The sequence below is a fragment of the Carcharodon carcharias genome, chromosome 21, assembly GCF_017639515.1.
Source record: "Carcharodon carcharias isolate sCarCar2 chromosome 21, sCarCar2.pri, whole genome shotgun sequence".
In the NCBI taxonomy this organism is placed as follows: Eukaryota; Metazoa; Chordata; class Chondrichthyes; order Lamniformes; family Lamnidae; genus Carcharodon; species Carcharodon carcharias.
This window is the reverse complement of record NC_054487.1, coordinates 28250203-28263341: the sequence shown is the minus strand read 5'-3', so window position 1 is coordinate 28263341 and position 13139 is coordinate 28250203. Positions and strand designations below refer to the sequence as shown.

The following is a 13139-nucleotide window of genomic DNA, read 5'->3' as shown; positions in this document are numbered from 1 at the left end:
TGTTGCTGTTAGGAGCAGAAAAAGTTAAAGGCAGATTTGGGTGTTCAAAACTAAAAAGTTTTGGCATATAGGGAAAAACTGTTTCCAATGGTAGGAAGGTTGGTAACCAGAGGAAAAGAAGCAGACAAAGATGAGGAGAAATTATTTTACACAGCGAGCTGCTAAAATTTGGAATGCACTGCTTGTAAGGGTGATGGAAATAAAATATTGTGGTAAAGTGGAGTGCTATGTACCTTTAAGAGAAGGTAGTTAGTTGACCACGTGACTGTATTGGCCAATTGCTACATAGCGCGGGCCTCTTGGGTAACTGTAAGTCTAGAGCTGGAGGTGATTGAAGAAGCACACATGGTGTTAGTGCTCGTCCTTAGTTCCAATAAAATACCAGTGTTTGTGCAGTTAATCGGCTTCCCTGCCTATATTGTTTCAAGCACCAACTAATGTGTTAATATCAAGGGCACAGCTAGTGTTCACCAGACAAAGCAAAAATCCTGATAACCAAAAACATAAAGCTGGCAACAAGGATAAACTGGATCAATTGATGGCAATCAAGAAAGCTGCAGTAAGCCAGCTACATTACTTTGCCACTACCTTGAAAGCTATTTGAAAACGCAGTCTCCTTAGTCATCGAGTATGCCGTGGTTTAGGCATCTTGAACCATTCGACCCCATTTCCAATGAATGATCTCATCACCTTGAACGCCTAGTGTTCCTCTTTACTGCTAATGACATCGCAGGGAAAGACAAGAAAAGGGAAACTCTTTTGTCCATATGTAGGAGCAAAATGTGCGAGCTGATCTGCAACCTCACATCACCTAACACCCCTGATACAAAGACTTTGATTGAGGGCCAAAGCCCCCAATCACTATGCAGTGTTTTAAATTCAATTTGAGGAATAGGCTTCCAGGAGAGACAATCACTGGCTATGTAGCTGCTTTAAAGGAATATTGTAAGTTCAGAACTTCAATTAATGACATGTTGAGTGATCGATTGATAGGCACAATTGGGGACGATGCTATTCAAAAGTGATTGCTACCTGAAACTAATCTAGGCTTGAGTAAGGCATTAGAATTGGCAACAGCCAGGGAAAGCACTATTAGAGGCTTGGAGGCAATAAACAAAACACAAAATGGCGCCGTCCATCTTGTAGGGTGGGAAGGGCCGGTAACAAAAGGCGCAATAACATCGGACTCCACAGAAAGGTGGGGAATGCCTGCTATGTACAGACCATTGAAGAACAACAGCACTATAGTGAAAACCCATGACATTAATAAGAGAAATACATCCAGGCAGCCTGCAGGCGACCGACAGTTCAGAAATATCGAATGCTTTTTCTGTCACCACAATGGTTACATAAAGCGGCATTGTCAAGATGGGTTGGGACAGCATTTTAGAAACAGAGGTAGAAATCGTAAAATCTGTCTCATTGAAGAACCAGGGGAAGCAGAATCTGACATCTATTCATTATACAACCTGAAAGTGGGTAGAACTGAGGCATTCCAGATAGTCATTACAGTCAATGAACAACCCATCAAGTGGAGGTCGATACTGGGGCATCAAGGTCTGTCATAGGAGAACATATGTTCAGACACTTGAATAGAATCAAAGTTTGGAAGAATAAGACACTATATTAAAAACACATATGGGCAAAGAAATAAGAGTGAAAGGGATATGTCAAGTCCTGGTGCAGTATGGAGATTAGTCTGCAAGCTTACCCCTTATTGTAGTAGCTGGGGCAGGCCCCAGTTTAATTGGTCGCAACTGGCTCAACTGGCTGATTTTTCAAATCAGAATGCGAAACTTACAGGAATTGTTACAAAAATATACTTTCATTTTCAGTGATGAGCTACAAGCCAAAATCCACATAGACCCTAATGCAACCAAAAGATTTATCAGAGCCAGACTTATGCTCAATAGGACAAGGTCAAGACTAAGATAAACAGGCTGGAAATGTGGGTATCTTGCAACTGGTGCAATTTTACAAGTGGGTGGCAGCCATAGTACCCATGCCGAAGCCAGACCAAAGTGTTTGCTTACGTGGTGACTATAAGTTAACTGTAAACAGAGTGGCCAAACTTGATAGACACCCAAAACTGAAAATTGTGAATTATATTCAAAATTGGCAGGGAGCATCACATATTCAAAACTCAACATGAGCCACGCCTACCAGCAGATAGAGTTGGAAGAAGGCTCTCAGGAATTTGTGACCATCAATACATATCGAGGATTATATCAATATACTTGACTACCCTTTGAAGTCTCATCGGTGTGTGCTATTTCCCAGTGTACCATGGAAAATCTGCTTCAAGGACTGCCTCATGTCATTGTTTATCTGGATGATGTCTTAGTCACTGGATGAACTGATGAAGAATAATTAGGATTAGAATAGTTAGGTACTTGTTTGACCGGCGCAGACTCAATGGGCCGAAGGGACTTTTTCTGTGCTGTAGACCTCTATGATTCTTTGACTCTATAATACTTAGCTAATTTGGAGGAGTATTGAGCATTGTCCGGAGGGATTGAGCATTGCCCAGAGGGAGCGAGCATAGTCCGGACGGGGGGGCTGAACATTGTTGGGAGTGGTGAACATTGTTGGGAGGGAGTGAGCATTGCCTGGTGGGGGAGTGCACATTGTCAAGAGGAAATTGAGCATTGCTGGGATGGTGAACTTTGTCAGGCAGTGTGGTGAGTGTTTTCAGGAGGGGATGAGTATTGCCAGGAGGGGGATGAACATTATCCGGGGGGTGGGGGGTGTCATCATTGTTTGTGGGAGGGGTGGGGAGCATTGTCTGAAGGGGTGTGCATATTGTCAGGGGGTGGTGAACATTTCTGGGAAATATGAATATTGTTGTGGGTGGTATGCATTGCCAGAAGTGGGGTGAACATTGTCAGAAGGTGAGGTGAACATTTTCTGGGGGGTGAACATTGTCAAAAGCGGGAGGTGAACATTGTCTGGGGGTGAACATTGTCAGAAAGGCGGGGGTGAACATTATTTGGGGGGGGTGGCAAGCATTGTCAGATGGTGGTGGTGTGAACATTTTTGGGTGGGGGGGTTAACATTGCTGGGAGGAGGCAGTGAAGATTGCCAGGAGGGGGTGAATGTTGTCAGGGGTGTGAACATTCTTGCAAGGAGAAGGAACATTACCGGGAGGAGGGGAGACCAACATTGTTGGGAAGAGGTGAACATCGTCAGGAGGTGGGGTGAGCTGTTTGGGATTACTGCGGTACTGCAGCGCTTTGACACTCCAGCTGATTTACTTAAGCTGTTCTCCTCAGCAGGTTTTACACTAGGAAAAGCTCTAAGTAAATCTGTGTAAAAACCGAGGTAAGTGTAGTGCTAACAACCCAAGTCTCCATGGTTCTGGCCATCTGATCCCACTGTCAAAGGGAATCGTGTAGCAATCCAGGCAAAGTAAAATTGGCAATCGTAAATTTAAATCTTTACGCAAGTACTCCATGTGTCTTGTGTCAGGACTTCTTCAGGGTCCCAAGGCGCATCAGCGACTTAAGTTGAGTCTTTTGCCGCTTCTTATATTGGGAGTTTCAGGCCGGTAGTTGCTTTCAAAGAGGAATCCATATATACTTGGATAGGAAAATTTTGCATAGCTATGGGGAAAAAGCAGGGCAGTGGGACTAATCAAACAGTGCTTTCAAAGAGCGGGCAGAGGCACAAGGGGCTGTATTTGTCCTTCTGTGCTGTATAATTCTATAATTCTAATTTACTCAAGCTTTATGCAGAAGTCTTTACTCAATCTCAGCATCAAACAAAAAACCTGTTAGTTAAAACTTAGTGCAGATTCAGGCTAGGACACATAAATGCTGTTTTTACTATGATTTAAAAATAACCTTTCAGCTCTGGTGCATGATCAGTGCACTAACCTCAAAATTCATATCATACTTGTGGTATAAATCAGCTTCTTCAGCAGCATCAACCAATCTCTGCATGGAAACAAAAAGGAAAGTTTATTGATATCTTTTTTAAACCTACGTTATTCAGTTCCACACTAGGACGAGAACTCAAAATGAAAACAGAAAATGCTGGAAAAAAAATCAGCTGGTCAATCAAAATCTCTGGAGAGAACAGATAAGATAACGCATCAGAACTGTTCTCTTCACACATGATGATTGACCTGTTGATTTGATTTACAGCATTTGCAATTTTCTTTCTCATCATTTAGAAAAAGAACCACATTTTTCTGAATTAGTGAAACTATGAACTTAATATGGAGAAATATTGGGCAACACTGATCAGTGACTACCTGAAGATTAAACAGCTCTGACCATTGGATTTATAATAAGAAATGCTGGAGCCAGTAGTTGCCATTAACTTTAGGAGAAGAAATAACATAGGAGGTGCCAGCCACTAATTTTCTCAGTTAGTATCTTGGCCACAAAGTGACACAGCAGATTAGAATAGGAAAAGGCTAATGGCAACTCCTTGCTCAAATTCCACCAAATAACGAGTAATTGATTTCAGTTGTGTAACCAATGATAGATAAAAATTAAGACAAATATAAGAAACTAAAACTAGATCAACAGAAATCTGATTATCCTGAAACTGATCACAGTACTACATTGAAAAGACTTGAGTATTCAAGGGGACAGCTGCTTTTAAGCAATGAATCCTAAAACATTATATATGACACATTCAACTCCAGTGGAAGCCCTACCATGCCACTCATGCCTGGAAGAAACTTGTTTCAACATAAGCTTTTAAATCAATTAAAAAAAAGTACTTTCACTCCAGCCAGACCACTAACTGTAGAGTATTCAAACTTTAGCAGAGCATAGGAAAGCTTCAAAGCCATGTACAATTGCACCAGCAGCCAGAAGAAATAATCCAGCAACTAAACTGTAAGTAGTCATGATCTGTTTAAAAAGTGCTAGCAGGGGTGTTCTGCATTTCATTTAAGTCTTAGTCAGCTGTGCGAAGTTAATATGAAGTACGGACTGGAATGTGAAGATTGTATTTGGCAGTGTTGGCATCAAATCAGCATTGTACGCTTATTGTGGTAAATACTAGGACTGACTTTAGACATCAAACTGCAGGGATCAATTCACAGTAATCTAAGTATCATTGTGCTTCTGCAATCCAGAGTTTTCACCAATCACACAAAATAGGTCAAGCTGATCTTAGGTCAGCAGGCAGGCACTACAATTACTTTCCCCATCACTTCGCCATGGAGGGGAAAAGATCAGAAAGTGTTCCAACTCCCCATTGCTACTCGTGACGACTGGTGAGTGGGTATACAGGGGTCTTCTGAGAGAACAAGATCGGACTCAGCTGTGATGATTGAGTCTGATGACAGTTAAGTAGAACATACGAACAAACAAATTAGGAGCAGGATTAGGCCATTCGGCCTCTCAAGCTTGCTCCACAACACAAAGTCACAGACTGTCAATAACAACTACTTCAATTTATAAAGAGCCTTTAATATAGTAAAACTTTACAAGGCACTTCATTGGAGTGCTGTCAAAAAATTTGGCACTGATACACACAAAAAGATCACACGCTGATTTTTCACCCAGTTGGAATGACTCGGGAGCCCCTTAAAAATGGCGGGTGGGACCCAATTCTGGGATTCCCAACTCCATTCCTGGGGTGTCTGATTTTCGGGAGTGCATTTAAAGGGTGCTGGCCAGTTCCTGTCAATTGCCTGCACCTGGCACTCTCGACTTGATCGGCTCCATTGTGGAGATAGACATGTCCCACTCCTCCATGGGGTAGGGCCAGGTTTTTAGTGAGTCGCAGTTCACAGCAACTCAGAGGAATCATGAACCCTAGTCAGCATGAAGGGACCTTTTAAAAGGTGAGGTGCAAAGGTCATGCTCATGCCCCCTATGCCAAGCTATGGTACTTCCATGCCCATTGACCCACTATACACAGTAAATGGACATACGTACAAATATACATACATACGAACATACGAATTAGAAGCAGGAGTAGACTACTGGGCCCCTCGAGACTGCCCTGCTATTCAAAAAGATCATGGCTAATCTGATTGTAACCTCAACTCCACATTCCCGCCAACCCCCAATAACATTTTACCCCCTTGCTTATCAAGAATCTATCTATCCCTGCCTTAAAAATATTCAAAGACTCTGCTTCCACTATCTTTTGAGGAACAGAGTTCCAAAGACTCACAACCACCGAAGAGAAAAAAATCTCTCCTCATCTCTGTCTTAAATGGACGACCTCTTACTTTTAAACAGTGACACCTAGTTCTAGATTCTCCCAGAAGAGGAAATATTCTCACCACATCCACCCTGTCAAGACCCCTCAGGATCTTATATTTTTCAATCTTCTAAACTCGAGTGGATACAAGCCTAGCCTGTCCAATCTTTCCTCTGAAGACAACATTCCCATTCCAGGTATTAGTCAAGTAAACATTCGCAGAACTGTTTCCAACACATGTACATCATTCCTTAAAGAAGTAGACCAATACTGTACACAGAACTCCAGGGACAGAATTTTCCCAGAACTGCACTAAGTGCAGTGGCGAGCGGGTAAAATGGAGTCCTACCTGCCAACGAAAATGGCAGGTTTTCACACCGTATCTTCCCGAGCCCACCTCATTATTTATGCGTTCCCAGGAAACACGCCATTTCCATGGTGGGCAGGCTCTCATTCACCTGCTGACCATCACCCCATTGTTGCATCACGTTGGCTGCCATCTTTAAAATTCAGCTGACAGCAAAGCGTTCATCGCCACCAGCTTACCACCATTGCCTGGGAGACATGACCAGCAAAGGAAAAAAGACTGCGGCACCCCCCCCACTTCAACGACAGATTTCTTGAGCGACTGCTGGATACCGTGGAGACCCGCTGGGATGTGCTCTATCCCCACACTGGCTGCAGGATGGGTAGAAATGTCGCCAACCCAGCTTGGGAGGCACTGGCAGTGGTGATCAGCGTGACCGCACTGCAGAGAGGACAGCCACCCAGTGTCACAAAAGAATGAATGATCTCCTCCATTCCACCAAAGTAAGTCACCCTTTTCATCACTCAAGTCACTCTTTTCATCACTCCCAACTCACACACTCACAAGCCCATCACACACCCACAGGGCCCTCACTCACGGCCACTGCAAGGGACATCACCATTCACTCTTTCACACACACCGTCATTGTCCTTATCCCGTCCACAGGGCCACTCACCGCTCACACAGACCAGGCATACTTGTCATCTGGCCCGGCAGGCGTCCTGATACACTCTCCCCATCTCTATCCATGCAGTACAAACTGGCTCACAACAGGAGGGAAAGGTCACAGTTAGGTGGAGGGATGCCGGAAATCAAAGTTCTGACAACATTTGAAAACAGAGCCATCCAGCTGGCCAGCGATGACTGGGATTGGCCCTGTGCTGACGGTGAAGTCAGTGCTGCTCTACCAAGTGAGGATCTAGCAGTGCAACATCCATCAGACAACCATGCCTCTTTCAGAGGCCACTGCCATGCACTAATTTTCTCCCCTTGATTTCGCAGGCACAACTGCCAAACAACCGACAGAGTCCATGACCCAGGGCCTCCAATCAAGCTCCGAAGAAACCTCTGAAGAGGAATCTGAAGGCACCCTCCCTGAAGACCCATACCTCACTCACCCACACCGTCCACCAGCGCACAGACAGACACCTCGGTGGGACCTAGCTTTAGAGTAGCCTCGGGATCACAATCTGGTGAGCACATCGCATTTTCTGATCCAGAGCAGACGGAGGCAGGGACTTCCCAGGTGCCCAGCAATCGGAGGACTGCTGGAGGCCAGATCGTTGCTGAGTCCAAGTCAAATGATGAGCTTCTAGACTCAGTCATGTCACAGTTGCTGGAGCTGCAAAGGCAAGCTTGGGAACATCAGGAAGGGAGGTGCGCTGCACTCCTCAGATTGAAAGGCATGATGGAGGAGTACGTCCGTCTTCAGGCTGAGGTGATAGCGTCGGCATTACAACGCACTGAGGTCAACACTGGCAGGATAGCAGTTGCCATGGAGACCTTGGTCAAAGACATCACTCCTACACTGCTGCATGGGCTTAAGTCTATCACTGATGCCATAGTTGGCCTCCAACAGTGTGCAAGTGAGAGGGGTGCTGGGCAGCTCGATCTCACTCCAGCTACTCCTTCCGCTCACTGAATCAGCCAAGGGCCTTCGGGCACCCATAGGGAACAGAATCAGTAGATGCACACTCCAGGGCCATCCACGCAGGTGACTCTGGGAGTAGCCGACCCATCTGAATCCTATTTTCCTGTGACCTCCACAGCTCCAGTTTCACAGGCCAGGGAGGGTGGCACTGCCACACAGCAGGACACCTAAAGCAGGCCAGGGCCTTGCAAATCTCGGTCCTTCAGAGGACACCTGCCAAAGTCATCACAGGCGGGGCGTCCCAGTCAGCAGGTGCCTCCACCTCTGCTGTGGATGTCCGGGGAGCACAAAGACATAGCGGCAAGGTTAGGAAAGTTAGGTAAAAGTAGTTGCACAGCCTGACCGTGGGTGTTGATCACTTGTACATACTGTTCACTCTTGTCAATAAACTCCTAAGAATGTCTCCCTGCCTGTGGCTCTTTGTTCTGATGAGCAGTGTTCCTGTCACTCAGATGTGAAACCTTTCTGCACAAGATAAAAGGCAGGTGTCTCAGTCCAGGGCTTCTTCCCCGTGCTCTGTGCAGCCTTCAGACCAAAGTGATGGTCCAGCCTCACACTTCCTGGAAACATTATTGATGCCTGCACCTCAGCGGTGCTGGTCATTGCTGCCAGAATGTAGTGGGCAGGCACCACAGAGATCTCTCATTCTCTTCATGTGCTCTCAGCACCTTTAAGATGGGGCTGGCCCCCATCACACCAGCATCTGCGTTGTGATGCTGTGCACCAGCACCTCAAGGGCTGAGGTGCTGAAGGCGGACACAGCATCAGATGCATCTAAATTTTCATGGCTGCATCTCTGAGATGGCCCTGATTATGGAGCGCAAGTGAGCTGCCCTCAGCCAGACAGGAGTCAGATATTCTCAGAGGTTATGTGGAGATCTATGGAGTGTCCTCACTGCAAGTTGTCAGCATCCTCCTGCGATCGAGTGACTATTAGGGGCTCCACTGCATCTTCATGACAGGAGAATTCTCACAGAGGGGTTGCAATAAGCCAGACTGGAGTCAAATGTTCACAACCGCAATGTGAGGATCCATGGGGACACCTCACTGCATGTCATCATCATCCTCCACAAATCTGGCACGTATGAGGGCCTCCCGCGTGCGCCTGCTCGTCTAGCCAGTGCAAGAGCCTCATCCCCATCATCGTCACCACCGAGGACCCCCTCACCTTCATTCCTGTCAGTGTCCTCATCGGAGGAGATGTTCAGCTCCTCCATCTCATCCTCAGCCAGCTCCTCACCCCTTTGCAGTGCCAGTTTGTAAAGGGTGCAGCAGACAATGACGATGCATGTTACCCCCTGCAGACTGTATTGCAGGACTCCACCAGACCGGTGCAGGCACCGGAACCGCATCTTCAGCATCCCAATCGTCTGCTCCACCAAATTGTGAGCTGCCTCATTACAGCATCACTCTGCTGCGTGGATGTCTTCAGCCATAGCTTCTGCAGGTAGCCCTTGTCCCAGGGAAGCCAACCCTGCAGCTTTTGTGGACCCTGGAAGGCTGCAGGGTTTGCAAGTGACTCAGGGTGTCATTGTCATGCACACTCCCTGGAAACCGTGCGCATACCTGCTGAATGCATTTCTGGTGGTCGCATACCAGCTGCACGTTCAGTGAGCAGAAGCCCTTGTGATTGATGAAGTCCACTGAGTGTAGTGATGGAGACCTGTGCACCACATGAGAGCAGTCAATCGCACCCAGCACCTGTGGGAATCCCGAGATCAGGGCAAATCCAATGGCCCTTGCATCCTGGCTGTACCAGTCCTGGGCAAAATGCACAAAGTTGTGTGCCATGGAGAAGATGGCATCTGTGACCTCATGAATGCATTTGTGGGTGGGGGATTGTGAAATCCCATAGAGGTCACTGTTGGAACCCTGAAAGGAGCCATTGGCATAGCAACTGACTGCCACGGTCACTCTCACAGCCACTGACAGTGGATGCCCTCGAGGTCCCCTTGGCGTTAAGCCCTGCAGTTGGTGGCAGATGCGAGCCATCAGGCCCCTAGACATGCACAGATGTCAGCAACACTTGTTCTTAGTCTTCTGCAGAAATGGCAGGTCCTGGGTGTCGCTAGGTGCCGACCAGCCACGGCTGGTCTATCTCTCCTGGGCAGCATGTGCAGGAGCCCCTGCGGACCCTTCTTCATGTGGCTGCTGCTGCTGCCTTTGCACAGCCAGGAGCCTCAGTCGCTCTCTCCTCTGTCTTCTACGATCTCTGTAGGCCATCAGGCATACAGCTAGGTCACCAGGATCCATGATCCTGGTCCTCCTGCAGCATGAAAGAGAGAGAGAGACGTGGTTATCATTGCTGTACTTAGTACCTTTCTTGGCCCTCTGTGACCGCCCTTTAACGCTTCCCGGAGAGTGCTGGTCCCCGTCAGATGGCTGGAGATGAGTGCGCTGCATGGCTGCCCCTTCAACCTGTGACATGGGGGACACTGGTCCAAACCAGGATGCTGAGATTGTAAGGGGCTGTGAGCGCCTCCAGCAGTGACCTGCTACATGGCCAGCATTGGCGAGGAGATTGTACAACGTGTGCAGTCCAACTGTTTCATGGTCCAATAAAGTGGTGGCAGACTCGAAGGCTGTGCCAGGGAGTGAGGGGCACAGGTCATGAGGCGGGGTAAGGTATGGAGCACTTGGTGGCCCTTTGGTGCCTCCGCAATGCTTGCATGGGCAGGCAGGCTAGGAGCCTGACACCAATCATATCACTGTGCCTGTCTTAGTTGCAGAGGCACGGTCAGTTTATACAGGTGTCCCTAATGCGTGGCCACTCCCCTCACTTACCCTGCCCCCCACCTCAATTGCCTATGTGCAGGATGCAGCACCAGGGCAGCACTTAACCCCCACCTCAGCAGTCGCTTCTGAAGCTGGCCTGCACTTTCCCCCGGACACCATCCCCCGTCCTCAGCAGTCACCTCCAGGGCCAGGCATCAATCACTCCCGGTGCCCCTGAGGCCTGTAAACAACAGGCGAGCTGTGGAGAACGCTGCTGCTCACTCACCTCAGTTCCCCCAAGGTGAAGGCCACCAAGTGCACGTTGCCTGCGTGTTGTTGTGAAACACATTGGTGTGCTTTCCTACTGACGTGGACGGACGATACGGTGGGGTTCCAAGAGCCTGGTGGGATGGCCTTTTAATTTTATGCTAATATATTACAATTAGCTCCCCGCCCACTGATGGCAGGAAATGTGGCCCGCCTTTGACGGGCTGAGTGGACGATCGCAACCTGCTTTCGCGCCGTCATGAAGCAGGTTGTGCCATATTTTCCATGTACACTAGCTAGATGCCTGTTGCCAGTGGGCTCGGAAAATTCCACCACAGATGTAGTCTCACCAATGCTTCAAAAAACTGAAGCATAACCTCCCTACTTTTGTATTTATTTCCCCTTGCAATAAATTAAAACGCTGTGTTAGCTTTCCTAATTATTTGCTGCACCTGCATACTAACCTTTTGCAATTCATGCACTAGGGCACTTAGATCCCTCTGCATCTCATTTGAACATATGTATTAGGAGCAGGAGTAGGCCACTCAGCCCCTCGAGCCTGCCCCGCCATTCAATAAGATCATGGCTGACATGATTGCAACCTCAACTCCACATTCCTGCCTACCCCCAATAATCTTTCATCCTCTTGTTAATCAACAATATATCTAGCATTGCCTTAAAAATACTCAAAGACTGCTTCCACAGCACTTTGAGGAAGAGAGTTTCAAAGACTCACTACCCTGTGAGAGAAACAATTTCTCCTCATCTCTGACTGAAATGAGCAACCCCTTATTTTTAAACAGTGACCTCTAGTTCCAGATTCTCCCACAATAGGAAACATCCCCTTATCCACCCTGCCAAGATCCCTCAGGATCTTAAAGGTTTCAATCAAGTCACTTTTTACTCTTCTAAATTCCAGTGGATACAAGCCTAACCTGTCCCATCTTTCCTCATAAGACAACCTGCCATTCCTAGTATTAGTCTAGTAAAACTTCTCTGAACTGCTTCCAATGCATTTACATCTTTCCTTAAATGAGACCAGTACAGTACACAATACTCCAGATGTAGTCTCACCAGTGCCCTGTACAATTGAAGCAAATCCTCCCTATTTTTGTAATCAAATCATCTCACAATAAAAGATAACATACTATTAGCTTTTCTAATAACTTGCTGTTCCTGCATACTAATCACCTTTTGTGATTCATGCACGAGGACACCCAGATCCATCTGAATCTCAGAGTTCTGCAATCTCCCACCATTTAGATAATAAGCTTCTTTTTTTTATTCTTCCTCCCAAAATGAACAATTTCACATTTGCCCAAATTATACTCCATTTGCCAGATCTTTGCCCACTCACTTAACCTATCTATGTCACTTTATAGCCTCATTGTGTCCTCTTCACAATTTACCTTCCTACCTCTCTTTGTGTCATTAGCAAATTTAGCAACCATTCCTTCAGTCCCTTCATCCAAATTATTTATATAAATTATAAAAAATTGAGGTCCCGGCACTGATGCCTGTGGCATACCACTCGTCACACCCTGCCAACCAGAAAATGACCCATTTATATCTACTCTTTGTTTCCTGTTAGCTAGCCAATCTTCTATCATGCCAATATATTACCCCCTGTACCATGAGCTTTAATTTTCCACCATAACCTTTGATGTTGCACTTTATCAAATGCCACCAGGAAATCTAAGTACAGTACATCCACCTGTTCCCCTTTATCCACAGCACATGTGACTCCTTCAAAGAACTCCAAAAAATTGTTTAAACATGATTTCCCTTTCATAAAACCATGTTGACTCTTGCCTTGAATTTTTCAAAGTGCCCTGTTATAATGTCTTTAATAATAGCTTCTAACATTTTCCCTATGACAAATGTTAAGCCAACTGGCGTGTAGTTTCCTGCTTTCTGCCTCCCTCCCTTTTTGAATAAAGGAGTTACATTTGCTATTTTTCAATTAATCTAATGGGACCTTCCCCAAATCTAGGGAATTTTGGAAAATTAAAACCAATACAGCAACTA

The 13139-nt window shown here is 46.5% G+C and overlaps 1 protein-coding gene across 1 annotated transcript in view; it reads right to left on the bottom strand.

The window, feature by feature from the left end:
* Positions 1–13139, bottom strand: part of cacna2d4a (calcium channel, voltage-dependent, alpha 2/delta subunit 4a) — a 709103-nt gene that overhangs the window by 586995 nt on the left and 108969 nt on the right. Inside the window, exon 7 of the mRNA XM_041215640.1 lies at positions 3876–3935. Within this exon, the coding sequence (XP_041071574.1) occupies positions 3876–3935 (60 nt within the window). The remainder of the gene's footprint in view (positions 1–3875; positions 3936–13139) is intronic.